Source organism: Rhinolophus sinicus, chromosome 2 (genome assembly GCF_057876585.1).
Source record: "Rhinolophus sinicus isolate RSI-liver-muscle chromosome 2, RSI-T2T, whole genome shotgun sequence".
Lineage (NCBI taxonomy): Eukaryota > Metazoa > Chordata > Mammalia > Chiroptera > Rhinolophidae > Rhinolophus > Rhinolophus sinicus.
This window is the reverse complement of record NC_142502.1, coordinates 164,417,051-164,439,246: the sequence shown is the minus strand read 5'-3', so window position 1 is coordinate 164,439,246 and position 22,196 is coordinate 164,417,051. Positions and strand designations below refer to the sequence as shown.

Here is a 22,196-nt window from a genome sequence, read left to right as displayed (position 1 = left end):
TATAATGATACAGAAGGAAATACTGAACTTCTTTTATGATATTGTGATATAGAAATAAGCACCTCTAAAGCAAGACCATGATAAAGAGAAAACTATTTCTATATTGAAAATACGAGCTAAAATGAAAATCACTAATCACAAAATATTGCCCTCTAAAATCAATACATGCAAAAATAATACACTTGTGGGCTATGTAAGGCATTTTTCTTTATTATTTTTCAGTTTATCTTAGTAATGCCAGAAAAATAACAGCCATTATTTTCACTTAAAATGCAAACCAAATACTGCTGCACATAAGAGTACAAAGATTACCTACAAACATAGTTAGGTACAAAGGCCATATTAGATGTATAGACCACACTTTGTTTTTACATCAAAGTAAGACTTACAGAGCAAATTTTTTTGACAATTATTTTAGCAAATACTGTGCTACTAAACAAAGGCAAATACACATATATATACACGAACGTGTTTCAACTGAAGTTATACATGTCACTTTGACAAAGGCTTCTTCTCTGATGAGTTTCACCAGATATTTGCACCCCAAAGTCCCCTGCCCTGATCCCACCCCCAAATGCTGACTTGATCTGAAGAAAAAAATTAGAGATGTTCTTAATTAAAGGCACATTTGGCAGCTACTGAAAGTGGCATGCATCTGGCACAGGTGCACTTTCACTAAATCCACACATTACTTCTATCTGTTATGCATCTTATTTCTTTGAGTGGTAGTTCAGTGTGATCCACCTTTAGCTAACTTGTTTTATAATTTTGCAGCAATTGGCTACTTAATGCACTATTTTCGTTAAAGGCAAAAGGGAAATTTACTCACAGTTGACAGAAAATGCACTTTACGGTGTCAAAAATGGAAAATAAGGCATGAAATTTACAAAACAAGTTACAAGTGCTTTTGTTGTTTAGATTTATCATATAGACTTCATGCTTCTTAACTAGAGTTCAAAATATTTTATTGGCTCATGTATAAGGGATTATGAAGTGATTTTCAAAGTTAGTAATGAGATGTTTCAAAAGAAAATTGAAATAAACTAAGTCATCACTTTCCCTTATAATTTTACTGCATAATTCTTTCAGCCAAACTGATATTAACCTTGTGATGTTTATTTTACTGGTAAAGATTAATGTGCAACACAACAGGACCTGCACTTATATAACAGTCAAACAATAAAGGTTAAAAAAATAAGTGAACCTACCCATAGCAGCAGAACACCAAGAAATAAATGGTTAAGTCTGTTTCTTTCTAAATCTGGAGGGGAAAAAAAAAAAGTTTTTCTCAATATGTACAATACTAATAAATTGGGACACCCCTCCCTCCATATGCATTATTTATTTTGCTGAGCCACTTAAAACTGAATTTAAGCTGTCATTAAAAGACAAGTGATGAAATACATGACTAAAGTAAGCTAAACGAGAATTAAGACAAGAGCATGATCCTAGATACCAACTAATTTTTGGTTTATGCAATTTTTGATTTATGAAAAAAACCCATTAAAGAATTTAAAACCATAATATAGTTTCCAACTGAAATAGTACTTTTTTACTAGACTGCTGTTGATTGTAGTATAATTTATGTGGCATGCTCTTTGCTAAAATCAACTCCCATAAAACATTCTTGAGTTGTTAGAGCACAGTAACCTACGAAACACATAATTTGATACCCAACAGTCTTTAATTAAGCCAACTTTTAATATTTGCATATTTCCTCATAATTTGTACTCTTAAAATACATTGGAAGACTGGAAAGAGTAAATAACCTGTCTTTCAGTAAGTTTAGAAACATGCTTATCTGTTCCTGTTTTTAAACATGCTTGGATGTGAAAAGTCTTCCTTTCTTTATCAGCCCACCTAAGTAATATTTTACTGGAAATATTTTCATTGTGTGATCCAAAGATAATGAAACATCTATGAACATTTCCATTTCTAAGAGAAATGTTCCGTTATTTTGGAATCCAGTTCAGAAAAAGTCATGCTGCATTGACTATCTTGTAATGTCCCAGATTCAAAAGCAGAATTTTGTGGTGATGCATTTATCTTCTCAGCCACTTCTCGTCCCTGATTTAAGTATGCTCTAGTTATTACAAAGAATAAATTGTCAGCTAGTTAATGTTCCACATGTGAAGGCAAGGATAGTTTTCTCACCTCCATTTAAGGACATCCAATTGGAATTTTTTTAATTAGTTACCACTTCAGCAAATATTTTTACCCAGATGTCACACTGCAACATAAAAATATCCTCTATCCACAATGCATACGAAGCTGATGCACAGTGAGGTGGTCTCCTAGAACCACCGGGGTTGAATGGTTCCCTTTGCAGAGAAGTATGATTAGAACTCCAAACTTGATATTTTCCTCTTTATATGATCGGGCAGGTTGAAACCGTTATTGAAGGCGAACACACTGGCCAGAAAGATATTGAGTGGGCTCCAATGTGACTTTTCTGTTTCTCATTTGGAGTAGGAATGGTATAATTAAAAAAAGCGATCAGTAAGACATATAAAAGGAAATCCTAGGGACAATGAGGCTGGTCAATAAAAAGCCATGGGAGATTCTGGAATGTGTATTATGATTAATTGTAGCAGCACTAGTAAGTCGGCTTAAATACTTATTGAATTAATGGTTTTATGGACACTTTGCATACAAGAGGGGATTTGAAATTAATTTTTTGGGACACTTAAAAAGCAGACATTTTACAAAAAGAAAAATGGCTACCATAAGAAGAATGGTACAGTTATTAAACAGATATTCAACTCTAACAAATAAGGATATGCTATGATGGATTGCTCAATGACGGTGCAATCAACATTCTGGTCTTAGAGGACTGTATACTGTACTATTGTGATGTACATTTAATGTTCTAATAAATGTCACAGGAAATTAAAGTATTAGGTTTCCACCATGATACAGCACTTGTAAAAATGTCTCTAATGGCATGGTTAACAGAGCTGCTGAAATGTTGCTTCATTATTCAGAGGACACATGCACATACTGATGAAATGATGACTCTCTAAGGATGGAATACTGCACATCTCACAGACATTATAGTGGAGCTTAAATAAACTTTTTCTCTTCAACAAGCTGCATGCATTTCAGTTACAGTATTTGTTAGACTCAGAAGATCAGTACATAGGCTTAATGAATAATCCATATTATGATATTAATGATGTAGGCAGATGTTCTACTATGAATAGTTCTGATAGAGCAAAGACCTCAAGCAAGGTAGAATGTTTAATATAAACTTTAACAAGCTGTACATATGTTGCCTAGGAAATTAAAAAACGTACAAAGTTCTCCTTAAAAGATACCCATCCTATTCTAACCAAATATTTTTCTACATGCCAAACTGCAACTTTAGATCATTAAGATGAATACATACATCCAGAACTAGAAACCAAGGCGTACCACAATACGTGCTTTTATGCTTAGTGTTGTGTGTGTGTGTGTGTGTGTGTGTTTCAACTGAAAGAAATAAGAATCAACCATTTTCGCCATATAATAATTTAATATATGCCAGCCAAACAAAGTATTTGTATCTTTATTCAATTAAATTAAAACAGACCTGCCAAGTTTATTATATAACATTCACTATATACACATGATTTAGGCAATGCAAGGTAATTCTAGATATGCTGATTACTCAGCGATTAGTAAAACATGAATGGTGTCAGTGATGCCCAGCAAGTACTAAGTGCTCCTCGTCACAGTGGGTGACCGCATTTCCACAGCATGGTTAGAGAGACAGCGACAAGCCAGGACATGGATTACCAGTAAACTTTTGTGGGGGGAGGGAGAAATGACAATCGCATAGATTAACAGTCTCCTAAATGTAAATCATATACTTGACAGTTAGTTTTAAAAAAGTTCTTCTGTCATGTTAATGACACAAAAATTCTCATTTGAAGGCAACACCACCACGTTTTGTTTGTATAAGGACGGTGGGTAGGGGAATGCTCTTAAAATTGATATAATTATTCCTAAAAAAAAAAAAAAAAAAAAAAGTACCTCTTTGGTGAAGCCTCGGTACCCATTCATTTCATTCAATTCACTGTAATAATCTGTAAACAGGACTGTAGTACAGTGCTGGGCCTTGATTCCAACAAGGTCAGGTACACAGCCTTTCCTCACAGTCCTTTGAATGATTTTTAAGAAAATATTCTAAAGTCGGACGAGTGAAAGCAAAGGAAAACAAAGGAGGATATGAAGATCCCTGTTTAAGATTTCTTTTTAAAAAGTGCATAATATTTTGAATTACAAAAATGGTCATCATGTGGGCCTACTAGACACTAGACTGTATTCCATCCCTTTAATGACAAAGATCACTTCACAAAAACAGGACTCTGGCCCACTGGCTGGAAAAAATCCCTTTAATTGAGTTTCAGGTGCAATCAGCTGTCCAATTCCTCTGGATTAGTCTTTCCATATTCTAAACGAATACCATTTTCATTTTATAATTATGTCTAGGTTAAAATTCATTGTCTTTACTGCATCTTGAAGTAGAGTCGTTAGTGTTTGGAGTTCTCATTTTACCTCCTCAGTGCTGGCACATTCAGTGCATCCATTGCCAGCAATGGATTTGGGGATAGGAAAACATACACCCTGGTACAGAGGACTCAGGAAGAATGGGCATTCTCCAACAGTGGTGGTCCATCTCTGTGCATGGATGGGTGTGTGTGCTCCCTTTTGTAAGTTTTGGGAGGGAGTTTAGGGATATGCTGAGAAGTGCTTTGTCGTGGAGGAACAGGTGGCCCAGCAATGGAATGAAGGTCCACTTCTTGTGTCAATGGCGGTGACGGCAGATGCCTTCTGGTGCCATGAGGAGAAGGTGTCTGAGGAGGAGGTGGGGTAAAGGGGGAAGGGCTGTTTGGGAAGAAGGCATTGCCGTGATCACTCTTTTTGCCCAAAGGGGGTGGTTGGAGATGTAGTGGTGAGCTTGAGAAAACATCAGGTGTCCTCACAGGTTCTCGTGGTGGTAACAAGGGAGGGCTTTCAGGAGCATCTGATATAGAGGTCCGGTCTGATATTGAGTATCGTGGTGAATAAGCTTTTGATGTGGGTTGCCTAGGAGGAATTGCTGGGGGGCTGTCCAAATGCTTAGACATAATCTAAGACAAATGAAACAAATAAAACACATTTATTAATAATTTAATTAATGTAGTACCATGAATATATTAAGAATTAAGTTGGGGTTTTCAAACATGCTATTGGAAGAACCCTAGGTATGGATCTGGGAGCTTTGCCATATGTTTTAAATGGGAAGTTATGCCAATTCATTAAAAAAAATTTTTTTCTCAATGTTAAATTTTTACTGTAATTACTTTTCTCAAAATTTTGTTGTTTGCTACTGCTTACCTATCACTCAATCTAAGACCATTTCTGATTTAACGTAAGTTACCTGTTAATTTTACAATAAACGTACTATATTAACCTTTCATGATGTTCTGCAAAGAGTGCCTTGACTGGTCCAGGTGCTCTGCCCTCTGGACACTTTGAGAACCACTGAATCAAGTTAACAATTGGTAAAGAAAGAAGTTTAAATAGGTGGAAAACATAGCTATTTTCAGCCTTTAAGGTCTCTTCTAACCCAGAATTTTCATGAAAATCCCATTTAAAAGCATGTCAGATTCACTATTAAGGGCTCAGACAGGTAATGTTTAGCATATGCTAAGATACAGTTTCACTTAAAATGTACTTTCATATAAAGCTTCAGACTTCTTCTCTCTGCGTGTATATGTTTTTGAAGAACTGCTTGAGACTATAATACTCTTACTTTATAGATAACACTGTTTTCTCCTTGACAGTACCCCATGATTTAGATTTCCTTTGAAAATATACCAAAAACCCCCCACTAATTTCAGAAGAAAAGAAATAAACATTACTGCATGGTAAATCCATATTCAATCCTTGTTTAACCTCACTTAAGCCTAAATACTGAGGTGTTAACCTGATCTAGTAAAAACTAAACTAGACACAGCAATTGAGCACAATGTAACGTAAGACCCCCCAATTCCAGGTACCAGGATTTTCTACTTCACCTTAGATGGTGATGACTCCGCTGGGGCAGACTCTGGTCGTCTCCGTGGAGGGACAGGAGGGGGGACGGGCCCTTCGTCAGTGCCCTTGGTTAAACTTATAGATGATACTGAAGCAGATCCTGTAGGATGTTAAAATTTTTTAAAAAGTTCGTAGCAATTTTATTTCATCTATTAATCCTGAAAAGGCTTACTGGGAAACTGCTTATATTTATTAAAAGAAATGTACATAAGTACCAAAAGCAGTAGTACCAATATCCAATAGTATTTCCTTTATTAAAGCAAACTGCTATAAAAGCATGCATAATCTTTTTAGCAGAATTTTCAGAAAAAAAGCTGCCTAACATATTCTGTTATTTTGCTTCTTGAACAAAACAACATTCCTATTGTTAATCTATAATTGGAATTTTAAATTTGGGTCTGATTCTCGTATTTCTGGGATAGCAAATTATTAAAAACCTTTGGAATGGTAACTTTTGTTAAGCTTTTGTGATGGGCTCATTTTTTTCTTCTGAATACATACATATATATATAATAAAGTCACTGGATAATCCTTGGGATTCGTTTCTGATCTTAACCACTGTCCCCAATGTTTCTCCCCAAGGATGTCAGGGAGAGAATCTAATGTCTGCAGGAAGGGTCTCTTGTCATTTTACTTAGGTATAAGCTCTCCTTGCTGGGTAAGCAAAATCAGGTTCATCAGACTCTAATCTAAAAGTTTTTATTGTGATGGAGCTATTCAAGATGACTGAAGCAGCCCCGATAACAAAAACAGAAATTATGCTAGTATCTAACGAACCTGACTTAAGAATAAGTTGATAAAGTGGCACAAAAAAGGTGAGTAAAGCTTCTAATTGGAACCTATCTTACAGATATTTATGATGACAAAGGCATAATATAGGCATATAAATAATTACACTTTGAAAGAAATCATTTATGTAAGTTGATAGCTAGTTTATGAGCACTATAAAAATAAGATATGGAAATAATACATAAATGATCACTCAAAATCATACTTGATGGGTTCTTTTTTCCCTTAATTATTGACTGCTTTTGTTTTGTCAATTAAATGTTATAACAATATAGAACTTAAAAATAGTACTTTAAGTACTGATGTGCAAATGAGCAACAGTTTGATCACCTACCGTATTTCTTAAGAGACTATGTAAGTTAATTTAGCTTATAACTAACATTTTCTGTTGTACACATTTTGAAATCATTTATATAAAGGACAGCAAAAAACATTAACCTATTAGCTTAAAGTTGATGGAATAATTTGGAATTGGTAGCCTACTTTAAAATTAAAAGCAAATATCTACAATGGAACTTTATTTTGCTTAACAGTGATGAATATTTAGGCTGTATAATTTAAGTAGTTGCAATTATAAGACAGTTCTTCTAAAGTCAAATAACAGTTATTTGCCTACAGTCTGCATTGTCGCCAGGCTAAGTGTATTTTGTGGTTTAGACACGCATGTAGCTGCCAGCATTCCCATGTGCGCATGCATGCTCTTGCTTTTTTTTCTTTTTAAAGTTGAGCAGTAAGAAATATTTAGACCTCTACAGTTGGAAAAGAGAAATGGTTAAATGTGGAAGCCACCCATACAATAATGTTCTTTTAAAAGAGAAAAAGCTTTTACAAAAAGCATTAAAAGTATGTAAGTTTAAGCAAATAATTTATGATCCAAAGATAGCGTAAGTGAAGGCCTCACTTCTAAGATGTTGCAAGCAAGGTACCAATGCTGTCAGACTCAAGAAGAGTTTTAGCAGGAAAGGTTACACTTGGTTTAATTTTTAAAGCCAAAGCGAGAATTATGAGTCTTAAACCAAATATACTAACTTGGGCCATGGGACAGTGTAACTTGGATAAAGACGGTATCGCTGCCTGTGAAAGGAAACAAGAAAAAGTAGATTTTTTTTCTTTCATTGATATATTCAACTCATCTGTAAAAATTTATTTTTGATAAAAATGTTATTTTTGTCATTCTAGTTTAAAGAATGGTATAACAGTCTATAGTGAAAGCTCATTACTACTTACTTTTGAGAAAAATAAAGAATTAAATTGAGTTAATATCATATTGGGAGTTTTGAATATTCCTTTTAGATTCACTAGTTGATGTCATAATAATTAAATGAAAAGCATCCATGAGAAAACTAAAATATCCCATATTAGTGGAAGACTTTTAAAAAATATATAAACCCAATTGAGCAAAGAATTCAGCTGGACATATAGAAATATGTCATGTGCTAAAGATTACTTTGAAAACACAAATTTGTTAAATAAATAGTAAATAATGTTATATAAATTAAAAAATAAAAGGGATTTCTTACTAATGTTACTATTATATACCTTTGAAAATGTTCTTGAGGCATATATTCTCATCATAAAATAACTACAGCTTTGGATATTACCAAACAAGCTTGAAAGTGATATATATATTTTCCTTTCATATTCTTGAACACCTTTTTCTTTAAAAAAAAAAATCAATAAAATTTGGTGCTTAGACACATGTTATATAGGCAACTCACTGATAAACTTAGAATGTCTAATTTCAGTAATGTTAATTCTTTTAAGAAAAAAATTGAAAATCATAAAAGCCAAAGCCCCAAGAGCATTGAAATAGAAAAAAAGGAGACAAGAGACTAATCTATACTGGTTTTAAGTCAATATAGTCATTTATGTTACACTGCTTCATATTACCAATAGATAATATCCAACAGACTAAAGTAATTCCTGTAATACTAGACTGAACTGATTTTTTAAAATTCAGGTTTCTCTAAGTTTTGCATAATAAGCAGTCACTGAAATAATTTGGACCTCGGTTTTGTCCAGCTTTTTTGGTCAGAACAAGGATAATTTTACATTCCAGGCTCAGCTGGCAATAATATTAATTTGATTGGTTATATAGCTACAGTGGTCTTATTTCCCAGACAGCCCCAACTTCAAATAATTTACACGATTATCTCCTTTCCATCTGTACTGATACTTATTTGGCGGGCACAGTTACTAAAGGGTAGCAACCCAGCTAATTCTAACAATCTCAGAAGATTAAAATTCACTTTTATACTTTGATATTAAATGATGCTATTGCTCTGTCAATGATTCTCCTCACTACTTACTTATTAGGCACCTATGACATAACAGGGTTAAGGGCGTATCCAGCTCTAGTTTTTACCTACTTCTGTATTTTCTGCTTGGAAAGGAAATAAGTATGCCTCCTGGAGAGAAGCCTCGAGAACATGGTAGTACACTTAGTACAATATAGAAATAAAATCAAAACACAAAGCCCAGGACAGCTACACACTGCAGGCTTTTAGAAAGAATGATTATACCTGTGCATATACTGCACACTTGGCTTTCATCCTATTTATATACAGCACTCATCCCTATGGTAAATTTGGGACACTTTTCGAATTTGTCACTTTAAACTAATTGCTTGGTCTCACAGCTGGGAAAATGCTATTTAAAAACTCTTACAATTATACAAGCTTTAATCAAGAAATATATACTGAAAATTCTTGTCAGCTGGTACTGAACAAATTTATTGATAATGACTTAGGAGTGAAATCCAATGAGTTAAAATAGTAGTAGTTAAGTACAAATCCCAAAAAATAGATCAGTGGTTCTCAGTCTTGGCTTGCACATTAGAACCCCCTGGGGAGTTTTTAAAAAATGCTGATGCCCAGGTGCCAGTGCAAGACTAATTCAAGCGTGGGCTGGGAATATAGCTAAATTTTTAAAGTTCCTCAGGGGATTATAATATACAGTCAGGTTTGAAACCATTGTTGAAGACACTCTCTAATTTATAAATGAGTCATTCTTAAAATAGGACTGAGCATTTTCCTATAGAAAACATTTATATAAATAATAGATAACATCTTTAATTCACAAAAACCTGCTAATGCAAATGTATTTGAGATTAGAAACTAATCACCGACAACAATCTTCTATGAAGAAAAATCCTTGCATTCCAGCTTGAAATACTTGGAATACCTCTTCTGTTGTCAAAGCGTCCCTTAAGGGGTGGAGCTAACGCTCATCTGTAGCACAGTCCCGGTCAGACCTTCGGCTCCCTTTTATGACTAGGCAGCCTTCAAACAGGAAGGTCCTAAGAGCATTTCATCCTCCTGTCTTCCTTGCTATAGCAGCTGGTGGTCTTTCCCCTTTCCCAGCCACCATCATTATCACCTGAGAGGTGGACCTGGCCAGAGCAAGGTGTGGAGCAGGACTCTGAATGTGAGCATGTGGGTAGCCGCACTAACTAGGGGGCCAGTTTTCTTCTCTCTCTGTCTTGACTACACAGCTTTACATGACCATTCTTGCCCATTCTGTGGTTATCTTTGTGTAACTTCTACAGCATTATGTCTTCACCATTCATTGAGCATTTGCTAAGCATTTACACATCTCTGGTAAAGCTTGCAATCTTACTGAGAGATGAAAAAATGATTGTAGTATAAAATCACAGCATTTAACAATAGTTGAACACTTAACTATGATTTTCTTTTTACTATGATTGTTTTTCATCTCTCAGTAAGACTGTATGCTTCACCAGAGAAGATGTGTAGTGCTTGGCAAGGAGTGAAATATACAAGATACTGGCTGAATATATTAATTACTGGTTTTAAAGTAAATTCTTTTGGGATAAAAACTTTAAGAAGCAAAAAAGTACTATTATAACTAATCAAAATTCTAGTCAAACTTTGCCTTTTGAAAAACGTAAGCAGTGGAACGTTCTGCTGCTTCGTATTGAGTGGAATATGTTCAGATGACATAAGAGTGTAGGCATAGTAGCTCTTAGCTGCCAGAACCTAGGGAAACAAGGAATTAGGGATTCACTCTGGGGGCAACACAGTGGTTGGCAAGTAGGACGCTCTGGTGACCTCTCCTCCCTGCTCTTCCCCCGCCCCCACCCCCCCACAAGCAGCTCTGTTAAGCAGAAGTGGGGTCAATAGCAGATGAGGACCTTTAATACACATAGGCCACTGGTAAGTTTTAAGTAAGGGACTAACTAATAAGCACTCAGGTAGTTTTATATTATGCTGGTTCATGTGATTTCAAAACCAGTTATTTTCAATTTTTATTAAGAGCAAAGGGAATAGTAATAGGGGTTTTCTTTATTGCAAAGAAAGAGAAATTGAGAAAACCCTCAAGGTTAAGATTACAAAGCCTAAGTCCTAGAACAGTGGTTTCTCCTAGGTCAGTGCTCCTCAACCTCTTCCCCCATAATGTCATGGTGTCTCTGAGTTCTGGATTCTATTCTGTCAGTACTATAGCAAAATTTGATCTATACATTGAGCTAAGACAGCCAAAACGGGAGAGCACGAGGAAGTGGTTGTGAGAGGGTTAAAGGTGATTAGATTCTAGTTACGATTTAATAATGAACAAGTGAAAAAAAGGTAGCGTGTTCTCAGTAGAGCTTTAAAGCTCTGTATGAAATTGATTAGGAAATTAATAAAAGAAGAGTAATCTACATATAAAAGGCAGCCTCTTCAAAAGGCTAGAGCTGAGTTAAACAGTTTGGTAGCCACTAGCTACATGTGGTTAGTGATCACTTGAATATGGCTAGTCCAAATTGAGAAGTGCTGTGAGTGTAAAATGCACACTGGATTTTGAAGATTTAGAACCAAAAGAGAACATAAAATATCTCATTAATAAATTTTCATATTGATTTCATGTTGAAATGACAATATTTTACAGATACTGGGTTAAATAAAATAAATTTCACCTCTTTTTTTTAATGTGACTATAGAACATTCAAAGTATACATGTGGCTCACATTAAATTTTACTGGATAATACTGATATAAAAACAAGAAAGAAATGAGCAATCGTATGCAGACTATGAGATTTGAAAGGCTGGGCTTGAAAGCATAGGCAGTGTATTAGCAGGCACTATATACCTTCTGCTGGATGGTGTAGACTGACAAAGATTAAGTAAGAGTTTGAATCTGATAAACTGCGATATTAGAAACTACAGAGTTCGGTGGGAAGGAAATGATGTACTGAGTAGTATTCAAATATAATAATTTTGGAGGCAGCATTTAAAGCACTGGACTGATATTCAGATTTTAGGCGTTTGTTACCTCTGGATATGCAGAATGCATTTTAAATTCACCAGTTGAAAACAAATGCTCAAATGAAGTTTAAACTACCAATTTCATCACAGGCCTATCAAAAAAGTATGATAAATTTAAAGAGGGCTGTTCCAACAATATTTTAATAAATTTTAAGGTGCTGGAGTTTAGAATTTGTTTTATATTTTTATAATAATGTCTTTGGAAATGGTATTTGTCTACAAATTTACAACAAATAAAAAATATTCTTTTTTTAGGTCTAGCACATATAATATTAACAATTACTTTAAAGCACTTAAAATTTTAGCACCTACTTGAATGAAAAGGGCTCGAATGATCAGAATCAAATACGCTGCAAACATCGGTGGTACTAGAAGCACCAGAAGCAGGAGGAGGTGTTAACGGTGTTCTTGGAGAATTTGGTGCAGATGCTGTACTTTCTGTTTCACTTTCAGGGATCCTACTATAACTGATTTTCCTTGGCTCCTGTTGCAGAGGTGTGGGATGTCTCATGGTACCTGGTCTTGGGTTTGATGGACGAACTCCAGGAGATTTTAGAGGATAGCTATATTTTTTTGGCTGTAGACACATCAAAGGAACACAATACTTACAACACCATAACAGAAAGGAAGGTTTTTCTACATATATGCCTTATGAAATTCAACTAATATTTAGGAAAACCATAAACCACTAATAAAGAAGTTACATAATGATTCGAATTAGCGTCTTCAGGTTAAAGCATTAACAATTCCATTTCCATAACCCTTGGCTATCTAAATTACTAGGGAATGAATTTCTTTAAATAATTGAGTCTTAGTCTTATAAATACCAGAGTATTCATTATTTTAATATTTTTGGATAGAAGTCTTTCTAAGATATGTTGTATATTTCTCTGGCTTTTTAAACAGACTATGTTGAACTAATTTAACCATACTGGAAAAGCCAGGATCATTATGAATTATGATACCTTACTACCCTGTTTCCCCAAAAATAAGACCTAGCCAGACAATCAGCTCTAATGCGTCTTTTGGAGCAAAAATTAATATAAGACCTGGTATTATATTAATTATATTATATTATATTATATTACCAAGTCTTATATAATAGTAAAATAAGACTGGGTCTTACATTAATTTTTGCTCCAAAAGATGCAGTAGAGCTGATTGTCTGGCTAGGTCTTATTTTCGGGGAAACACGGTATGCTATAATACAGTGATGCCATCAAGATCATTTGAGCTATTTACAAATGCATTAAATTGCCTGAGTTTTCATCTGTACGTTTATGTTAGTTTTATGGAATTTTCTTACAGAATGATCATTTCTCAGTGATATTAGCATGCCTCATTGGAACAGATTATTGCCAATTTGCTGTTTTTAATCCACCTTTTAAAAAACTGTTTTAGGCCTTGAGAAATATTCTTGTGAGGTAATGGCATAGGCTTTAATTCCAAGACATTTATGAGATTTATCTTGGTTACTTAAAAGCCATGCCATTTATGTGTCTTCTTGACTGTCTTGTGAATAAAAGAGATTATATTCAGTTCAGTGAGGTGGTGATACTGTACATAAATTTGGCCAAGCACTGACAAGTAATAAAAAAAAATGTAAACTTTATTTCCCCCAAAATGTATCTTAGCCAAACCTGTTATTTTTATGGCTAATGATTCATGGTTAAAAGTTCTTATAAGTCATTACTTTGAAAGAAATCCTAAGTACATATATTATAAGTGAACTAGTAAAAATTAATCAAATTTCCTCTCCTTAAAATAAATCTTGAATAATTTTTTGTTTAAAAATAAAAACTTTCGTATTTTCCTAATTTCTTCATCTATATCAAGATTTATTCAGGTTAATATTATTGCTCATTTATGTGGAACCAAGTGGGATATTCCTGAGCATACTTATTAAGCGCTTATTCAGTACTTTCATCCATCACATGGGTACTTCATCCCTGAATGCCTTTACAGAAAACTAATCTGTACAACACATGTGGTAGTGATGGCACCACCAGATGTAGATGACAACTGCAGAAAATACATAAATGAAAAAAATATATAAATATACAAATGCTTACAAATCTTGGGAGAGGCTTAGGGTTTCGTGGTTCTATTTCTAGGGATTTGTTGAAAAGATAATCTGTAAATTCTTTTTCCATGCTATTTCCCATTGGATTCAAGTTTTCAAAGAACCTCTAAAATAAATGCAAAGAAACAAACAATTATTAATATTAAATATTTTAAATTCAGTTTGAAATTCATGAAAATAATTTAACATTTAACATAAGAAAATTTGAATTATTTAAGTTTTATTTCCCTTTTCCTCTTCCACAAAATAAACCTGCCTTTTATCAGGCAGTTTATAAATCAGAAATATGTATACTCAAATAATTCAACTTACTTTGATATCTGATTCTACTCGTAAACAATAAGGCTGATTTTGGTACTGCTGGATCTCTCCTGTTATTTCTGCTACTTTCCTCCTTTTACTAAAGTTTATGAGCTCTTTTCCGTGCCTTTTTAGGACCTCAGGGTTGCCTTCTTCTGTTTTCAAGATATTAGTTAGATAAATTCCTAGAAGATATAATTAAATTATTTCAAGGATAAAGATGGGAAAAGCTAGTTTATTTTTTCTTTCTCAGTAATTGTAGGTATTTTACACTGTACCATCTCAATCACCATGACCAAAGAATCACGGCACAGATTTCCATTTCATGAAAAACAACAAGCTAAATAAAGATTATCAAGAAAAAGACTTTTGTAAGTATCAAATTCTGTGACAAACTGAAGTTTTATAAATACCCAAGAAAAAGAGACCAAGTTTAACAAAGTTACTAGATTTTTCAGGAGGAGTAATCAGTTTTTCCTTACCCGCCAAACCACGTTATTTGATGTAAGTCATGGTTTTGTAAAAGGAACTTTAAAAACAACCTGTCATTAATAAACACATATTTTTGGCAAAAGGGGAAAATGTTAAATTCAGAGGATCATACTTTCTGCTTACTCAGCTCTTGAGGCCCCACAAGAGCTTCTTAGGATTTGGCGTTCAGAGGTAGTAGTGTTTGGACAGGCTCACTCATGGCAATGTGGAAGGATCTGCAAGCCTGTCACACACAGGCTGCGTATAATGTGTGTATACTTCTAGAATTAGTGGCAACCTGGTAAGGAGCACCTGTTTCCACATCACTGCAGGCTGTACACTGGATGAAGGGAATGAACAACATAACAAGCACTTTAGTTCTTTACACAGCCCTCTGATGCCAGGAGCACTTTAGTTCCTTTCTGTTCTAGCACGAAGGTTCTGGAGTCAACTCTGCTGCTTTCTACTTGCGTAATCTTTTGTGAAAGTCACTTAGCCATTCTGTGCCTTGGCTGTCTAATTTGTAAAATGAGGATAGCAGCGTTGTTGTGAGAAATGAGTAAACTTATATGTAGGTTTAGAATAGGGCCTGACAAAAAGTAAGTGCTTAATGAGCTATGATTGTGATTGTTGATGCTGTTGTAGCTATTCTTGCCCTATTCTCTATGCTTCTGACTTTCCCCCTACAGTGCTGACTGTGATGCTTTGGGGGAAAAAGGAGAGTGTCTGAACATCTGAGTTCATTCACTCAGTACACATATACTGAGTCTCCACTGCATGCCAAGCACTACATTAGGTACTGCAGAGATTAATAGAAAGACGGACAAGACACACAGTCCATGACCACAGGGAGTTCAGAGCTTTGAATGTTGGCTATTATAGTACAATCTGGTAAGTGCTAGATTAGTACTAACACAGAAGATGCTATGAGAGCACAAAGGAGGTGTGCCTAACTCTGCCTGACCTGGTGGGAATAAAAAAGCATCACAGATGAAGTGATGCTTAAAGTAAGTCTCAAAAAATGAGTAGAAATTTAGTAAGTAGAAGAAGATGGAAGGGCATTCTAAGCAAAGTAGCAGTGTGTACAAAGACACTGGTTTGTGAGGAAGCTTGGAAGGCACATGCAGACAAAGTGTGTTACTTGGTATGGCTAGAGCACAGGGGCTTGGTGTGTGGTGGAGGAGGAGTGGCAGGGTGTGAGGATAGACATAAGCAAGGCATCAGTAGTGCTAATCCCTGCTCCATCACTGCAGGTTGTGCACTGGAAGGGGAAGAGAATGAACAAAAGAACAGGCACTTTAGTTCTAATCATGTATTAGTGGTTCTAACTGCTTTTGTGTTACAGACATACTTTTAAATACTGGAATTTTTGGCCACATTCTTGCAGAGAGTGACTCAAAATCAATAGTGAATAAGTTAGCAATTATGAAACATGACAGACATCAGTGCCTGTTTGATTCTATAAAGTATCCAGTTATTAAGTGTATTAGTTAGATTATTTCTCAGTACCTAGGCCACTCTTGATTATATGAGTAGACCTGTAAGACAAATTTCCATGTGTTCTAGTAAGCACAGGCTCTTTTATTTTCCATGGCTGTCTGTTGGCTCTTTTACTTGCAGCCAGTTATATTCTCCTCCACACTGTTGCATGATCCACTTAACTCAATGTTCAGTCTGACAAATAAGTCCGTAACAGTACACAATATTTAATGCAGCCAAAATAAACTTTTCATATTGGTCACAAATTGATGGCCTAACTGTGATTGTTTGTGAGTAGCAGCACCTGGAGTGGGTCATGATGAGCCTTTTTAAAAGAGCTTAACTTTAACCTAGTAGGTAATTAGGAAATTATTAGTATCTTTGCATTCTAGAAGGATTACTCTGGCTGTACTGTGAAGCCAGATGGTTTAGAACAGGGGTATCCAAACTGCGGCCCACGGCCCAACTGCGGTCCGCAATCCATTTTTAATTGGCCCGCAGCAAATTCCAAAAATATATTTAGTTTATTTAAATAAACCAGGTGAGGCAATACGTACTTTACCTCGAGTGAGTGGCCCAGCTGTTTGTGTATTTTACCGCATATGGCCCTTGGTGAAAAACGTTGAAAAAAGTTTGGACACCCCTGGTTTAGAAGAAGTTAAGCCTAGAAGCAGGAAGATCAGCTAGCGGGATCAAATAATCCTGGTGAGATGATGAGAGCCTACAGGGATAGAATGGGGTGTAGAAATGAACTGATTAGCTGGTTAGGGCAGAGGGTGGGGGCAGTGGGAAGGAAGGCTCAGCTTTGTGCTTGAGTGACTGAATGGCTGATGATATGACTGACACAGGGAACATGGGGGATAAGTTATGGGATGTTGTAGGTGTTAAAAGTCTACTTGAATGAAGTTACGCAAATGCTTACACATAGCATTTTGGGAGCCCTCAGGATAAAATTTGGAAATCATTTTATGACAAATTAATGACTAGTTAAAAGGAGAACAAATGATCAATCTCTTCTATTCTGAAGTAATATACTTCTTTCATTCATTCAGAAACATTTATTGAATGCCTGTATGTGCCAGGCCCAGGGCTAGCTAGGTGCTGAGAATAGAGAGGCAAATAAAACATAGTCTTACCCTCAATAAGCCCCCTTGAAAGAGCAGAAAAATAAAGTATCATATAGTAAATATAATACTGTATTGTAAAGATGTATAACTCGAAGTGTGACTAAAGTGGTATTTTACCGCAATTTACCACAATTAATTGGAGGTAGTGTCCGAACTTTGTTGATCATATACATCAGTAAAAAATGTGTAAGCATGCATCCTCAATGTTTATACACACATATATACATATAATTTTTGAATTAAAAATGTAGTACAAATATATACATATACCTGAAAATTACATACTGTTAAAGCTTAATTTTTTTCAATAGGTCATTTTACATACCCTGTGGAGACAGCTGTTCGAGGGAGTGGGAAAGCAGAGCATTATGACATAAATAATGAAGAAGGGTGAGGTTTCACCTTCTTGCCAATACCCTTCCCAACTCTTCCCGGAAAAAGTGGCTGCTCAGGATTCTAGGTTCCCATAGCACTTTATTCACACTTCGAGTTATACATCTTTACAATACAGTATTATATTTACTATATGATACTTTATTTTTCTGCTCTTTCAAGGGGGCTTATTGAGGGTAAGACTATGTTTTATTTGCCTCTCTATTCTCAGCACCTAGCTAGCCCTGGGCCTGGCACATACAGGCATTCAGTAAATGTTTCTGAATGAATGAAAGAAGTATATTACTTCAGAATAGAAGAGAAAGCATTTGGAGAACAGACCAGGATGTAAGAGACATATAGTCACTTTTAAAATGGCAGGAAAGCAAGAGTAGAGATGAGTCAAATTGACAAGAAACAGAAGGACACAAAATTAGAGCTGTGTAAAAGAGCAAAGCCAAAGCTACAGGTTTAGATGTTTGTGCGGAGAGGTGAGACATGGTTGAGAAAGGAATCTACATCTTTTTACCTTAGAAGAAATGTTAGTTTGCTCATACATATCCATTCTACCTATGAGTAGAACATTTTAGTGTCTGTAGGAAAATCGGGATATGAACCAGTGGTGTGGCATAGAATTCATTCGAAGGTGAAATTGCCTGAGTTTTATTCTGTAAATAGTGCACTGTCAGCAAAAGACCCAACTAAGAATTTCAGTAAGATGACAGAGGAAGTAAAAGTGTCAAATATTACCCCTGACCCTCCCATCGAGGGAAAACAAAACAAAACCAGTATGCCGAATTAAGGATAAGATTCTGGCAGGAGTTTCTACAAACTATCTGGAAGGAGTTTCTATAGACTATCTAGACAAGATGGAATTAAGAAACAACTCTACCTACTGGGTCAGAACCATGAAAGGCTGCCTGCCTGGCTAACTCCGAACACTGATAACCTTTAGCTTTGGAATAGCAAAAGTCTTCCTAGAGTAGCAGAAAAATGGCCAGATACAATTCAAATAAATTACTTAAAAGAGCAGAGGCTCAACAACCAGGAAGATAAGCAGAAACGGGTAGGAAAGCTGGCAGGTAGGCTGTCTGTACCTATCAAACTACCTACATATGTTTATATTATGCAGCTCACCTTAAACCACAACGAACTGTACTCTAAATCCAGGTCTGAAATGTTCTTTGTTCATATAACAACATGTTTATGAAGATTAGCAGTTAGTTCGTCTGAGAGAGTACTGTGGAGAGTTCAGCTGTGTGAATAAATACCCACCTCTCAGGGTCATGGAGCAGCAGGGGCCAAATCGTGAGTCCAGAGGCGTTAGGATAGATGCTATAAGTAGCACGACTATATGCTCAGTTAGTGCTACGTATTTTTCACTTTTTCTAAGCATCTGACATAATCCCTGATACTTAGTGGGTGCTCGAGAAATATTTGTTGACGGATTGAATGAGATGAACATCAGACCTACCCAGGTTGCTCCCCAGCTCCCTTGTATGAACTGGCACCATAGTCACCACACTTAAAAGTCAATGAATAGACTTGAATGTTTTACCAGAAAGAGAAAATTAATGAACTCAATAGTTTTATCAAGAATTTTTTTGGGGAAAAGTCCTCAGGAAAACAGAATAAATTAATAATGATAAAAATACATGACATAAAAAACAAAATCAGAGAGAATTTAAGATTTTATCTTTTGGAAGAAAAAAGCAAATTAAAACAAACAAGCACAAACAGAAATGGGAAAGATATATCACAAAGGAGAGCAGTTTTAAAAATAACATTTTTATAGATATAACTGAATGCTAGTATTTTTAAAATAATGAAATGAGACAACTGAAATTAAAATTAAGGAAGAAATAAAAACATTATTAAAGAATTATATTCTACAAAGGATTACAGATCCAGATGGTTTTTCTTTTGGAATATTTCAAAATTTAAAGGCTAGATCATTTCATGATATTCCAGAATACAATAGATGGAAAGGTACTTAACTCATGTTACAAAGTAAATCTAACCATAATAACAAAAGCTGAAAAATATAGTACACAAAGAAAAACCATACATCAATCTTAATTATGAGGATGGATGCAAAAATCCTAAATGAAATGATAATGAACAGAATTCATTTGTGTATTTAAAAGATTAATCCACCATGAATAAATAGCATTTAATGTTAGTAAGTAGGAAGGTTAAGTATTAGTAAATCTATCATTTTAGTTTGCTAAGCAAGAAAAATATTTCTCTAAGATGGCAAACTATAAAAGTAAATGTATATATATTGCTAACAAAAACACAGGAGATGACTATAAACTTTCTTAATATAAAAAACAGCTAATCAAGCAAATAGAAAAATTATACCTATTTCTGCTAAAACTGAGACTAAAACAGAGCTGTTTGTTTTTATCATTACTGTTTAACATTTATTTAGGAAGATATGATCAACGTTATATGGCATAACACAGAAATAAAATCAAGGGAAGAGCATTATCATTATTGGCAGACATAATTAAATATTTAGAAAACCCAAGAAAATTAAAAATTGACTATTAAAGGGTTATAGACATAGAATGAATGCCATTCACAAGTAAAAACATCTAGAAAAAAAGCTATGTATCATAAATTATCTTTCTGAATTAATTGACTGTTTCAACTGTATTATGGGGAATTACCCTCCTCCCTTATAAAGTTCATTTGGAAAAATAAAGAGACAAAACTGGCAAAGAAAATACTGAAGAAAAATTGAAGAACCAACTTTATCGCACATGAAAATACTGTAAAGCAGAGTTTCTCAGCCTTGGCACTACTGAGCTATTGGACTGGGTAATTCTTTGTTGTGGGGGGCTGTCCTGTCCATTGCAGGTTGCTAGCAACATTCCTATCCTCTGCCCACTAGATGCCTCTAGCACCTTCCAATTAGAACAATAAAAAATGTCTCTAGACTTTGCTAAATGTTCTCTGGGGAGCAAAAACTGTCCCCATTTGAGAATCACAGATTATAAAGTGACAATCATTAAAACTGGGGCATTAGTATAAGAACTTAATGGGAAACTATTTATTAAAGTAGGAGGTACCATATATAAATGGGAATAAAGAAGAATTAATAAACCTGGGTCAACAAAAAAATAATTTGGTGGAGAAATAAATTTGAATATTTCAAATGATATCTAAAAGAGACTTCAATTTGATTAAAGAGTTAAATACAATTTTAAAAGTCAAGTCATAAAGCTAGGAGAAAATGAATGAATATTAAATTACTAGACTGGAAGAATTTTCTAAGGTTAGAACCAATAGAAATCGTAATGGGAAAGATGGACATCACAGAATTTACAAAGTATTTTAAGTTGTTAACATATGTTAAAGAATAAAAACTACAAGGCAGATTGGTAAAATATCTAGCTCAAGAAAATATTCTCAAATACAGAAAAATATGAAGCTATTCATTATAACATTATTTAGGAAAGCCAAAAAGCTGGAAACAATGTATATGTCCAATCACAGGGTAATAGTGAAATAGTCATACCAACTCTGTGGAATATTATGCAGTCATTATAAATGATAATTATGAAGACTAATAAAACAATGTATTTAGGATATGGTAAATGAAGAAAGTAAACAATAGTGTGTACATATCATACAATTATAACTATACAATGTACATAGCAAAAAGAGTAGAAGTAAATACATATAGGTTGGTTATAAAGCCTAAAAAATGTGGGGAAATATGATACGTTAGTTGAAAAAATCAGGACATAACAATATTATATGCAATATAAAGTCAAGCTACATAACATATAAATATAGATGAGAAAATGGCTAGAAGAAAATATACCACATACTAAAAAGACTAAACATCAGACATATAATAGAGATCAGAATTTTTGTAAGCATTCAGAGGAAGAATCATCAGCGCCCATATACAGGCAGAGAAAAGAAATCAGGGTGAAAGAGATATTAAAAATATGAAATATATGGAAAAGATGACAGAATAAGACTGTCATTTTAAGAATAAAACCTACAGGAGGGGAGAGGATTCAATGGGTAGATGTTCTAGACTTAAAAGGAAGAAAACGGCACTTCCTTCCTCTGGTGCAGAAGGGAAGGAAAAAGGGGTAGGTAAAATTGTGATGTGTAGAAGATGTGCGCCCAAAGGCACATGTGCAGTGATTTAAGCCATGTGAAAACGTTTACAAGAAACATGATTATAAATATGGATGAGTATGGCCATACCTCTTTTGTAGAGT

At 34.7% G+C, this 22,196-nt stretch overlaps 2 protein-coding genes across 4 annotated transcripts in view; one reads left to right on the top strand and one right to left on the bottom strand.

Moving 5' to 3' along the window:
- ARHGEF33 (Rho guanine nucleotide exchange factor 33) overlaps positions 1-22,196 on the top strand; it is a 103,657-nt gene that overhangs the window by 69,409 nt on the left and 12,052 nt on the right. The gene's annotated exons all lie outside the window — the stretch shown is intronic.
- The window catches only part of SOS1 (SOS Ras/Rac guanine nucleotide exchange factor 1), a 119,961-nt gene continuing 97,955 nt past the window's right edge, over positions 191-22,196 (bottom strand). For 2 of the 3 annotated variants that reach the window (XM_019742393.3, XM_019742420.3), the window contains 6 exons: positions 14,513-14,685; positions 14,190-14,306; positions 12,430-12,694; positions 7,882-7,926; positions 6,045-6,163; positions 191-5,114 (listed from right to left, as the gene is read on the bottom strand). In XM_019742393.3, the coding sequence (XP_019597952.1) occupies positions 4,623-5,114; positions 6,045-6,163; positions 7,882-7,926; positions 12,430-12,694; positions 14,190-14,306; positions 14,513-14,685 (1,211 nt within the window). In that variant the 3' untranslated portion in view covers positions 191-4,622. The remainder of the gene's footprint in view (positions 5,115-6,044; positions 6,164-7,881; positions 7,927-12,429; positions 12,695-14,189; positions 14,307-14,512; positions 14,686-22,196) is intronic. The other variant, XM_019742402.3, reaches the window with a different exon arrangement.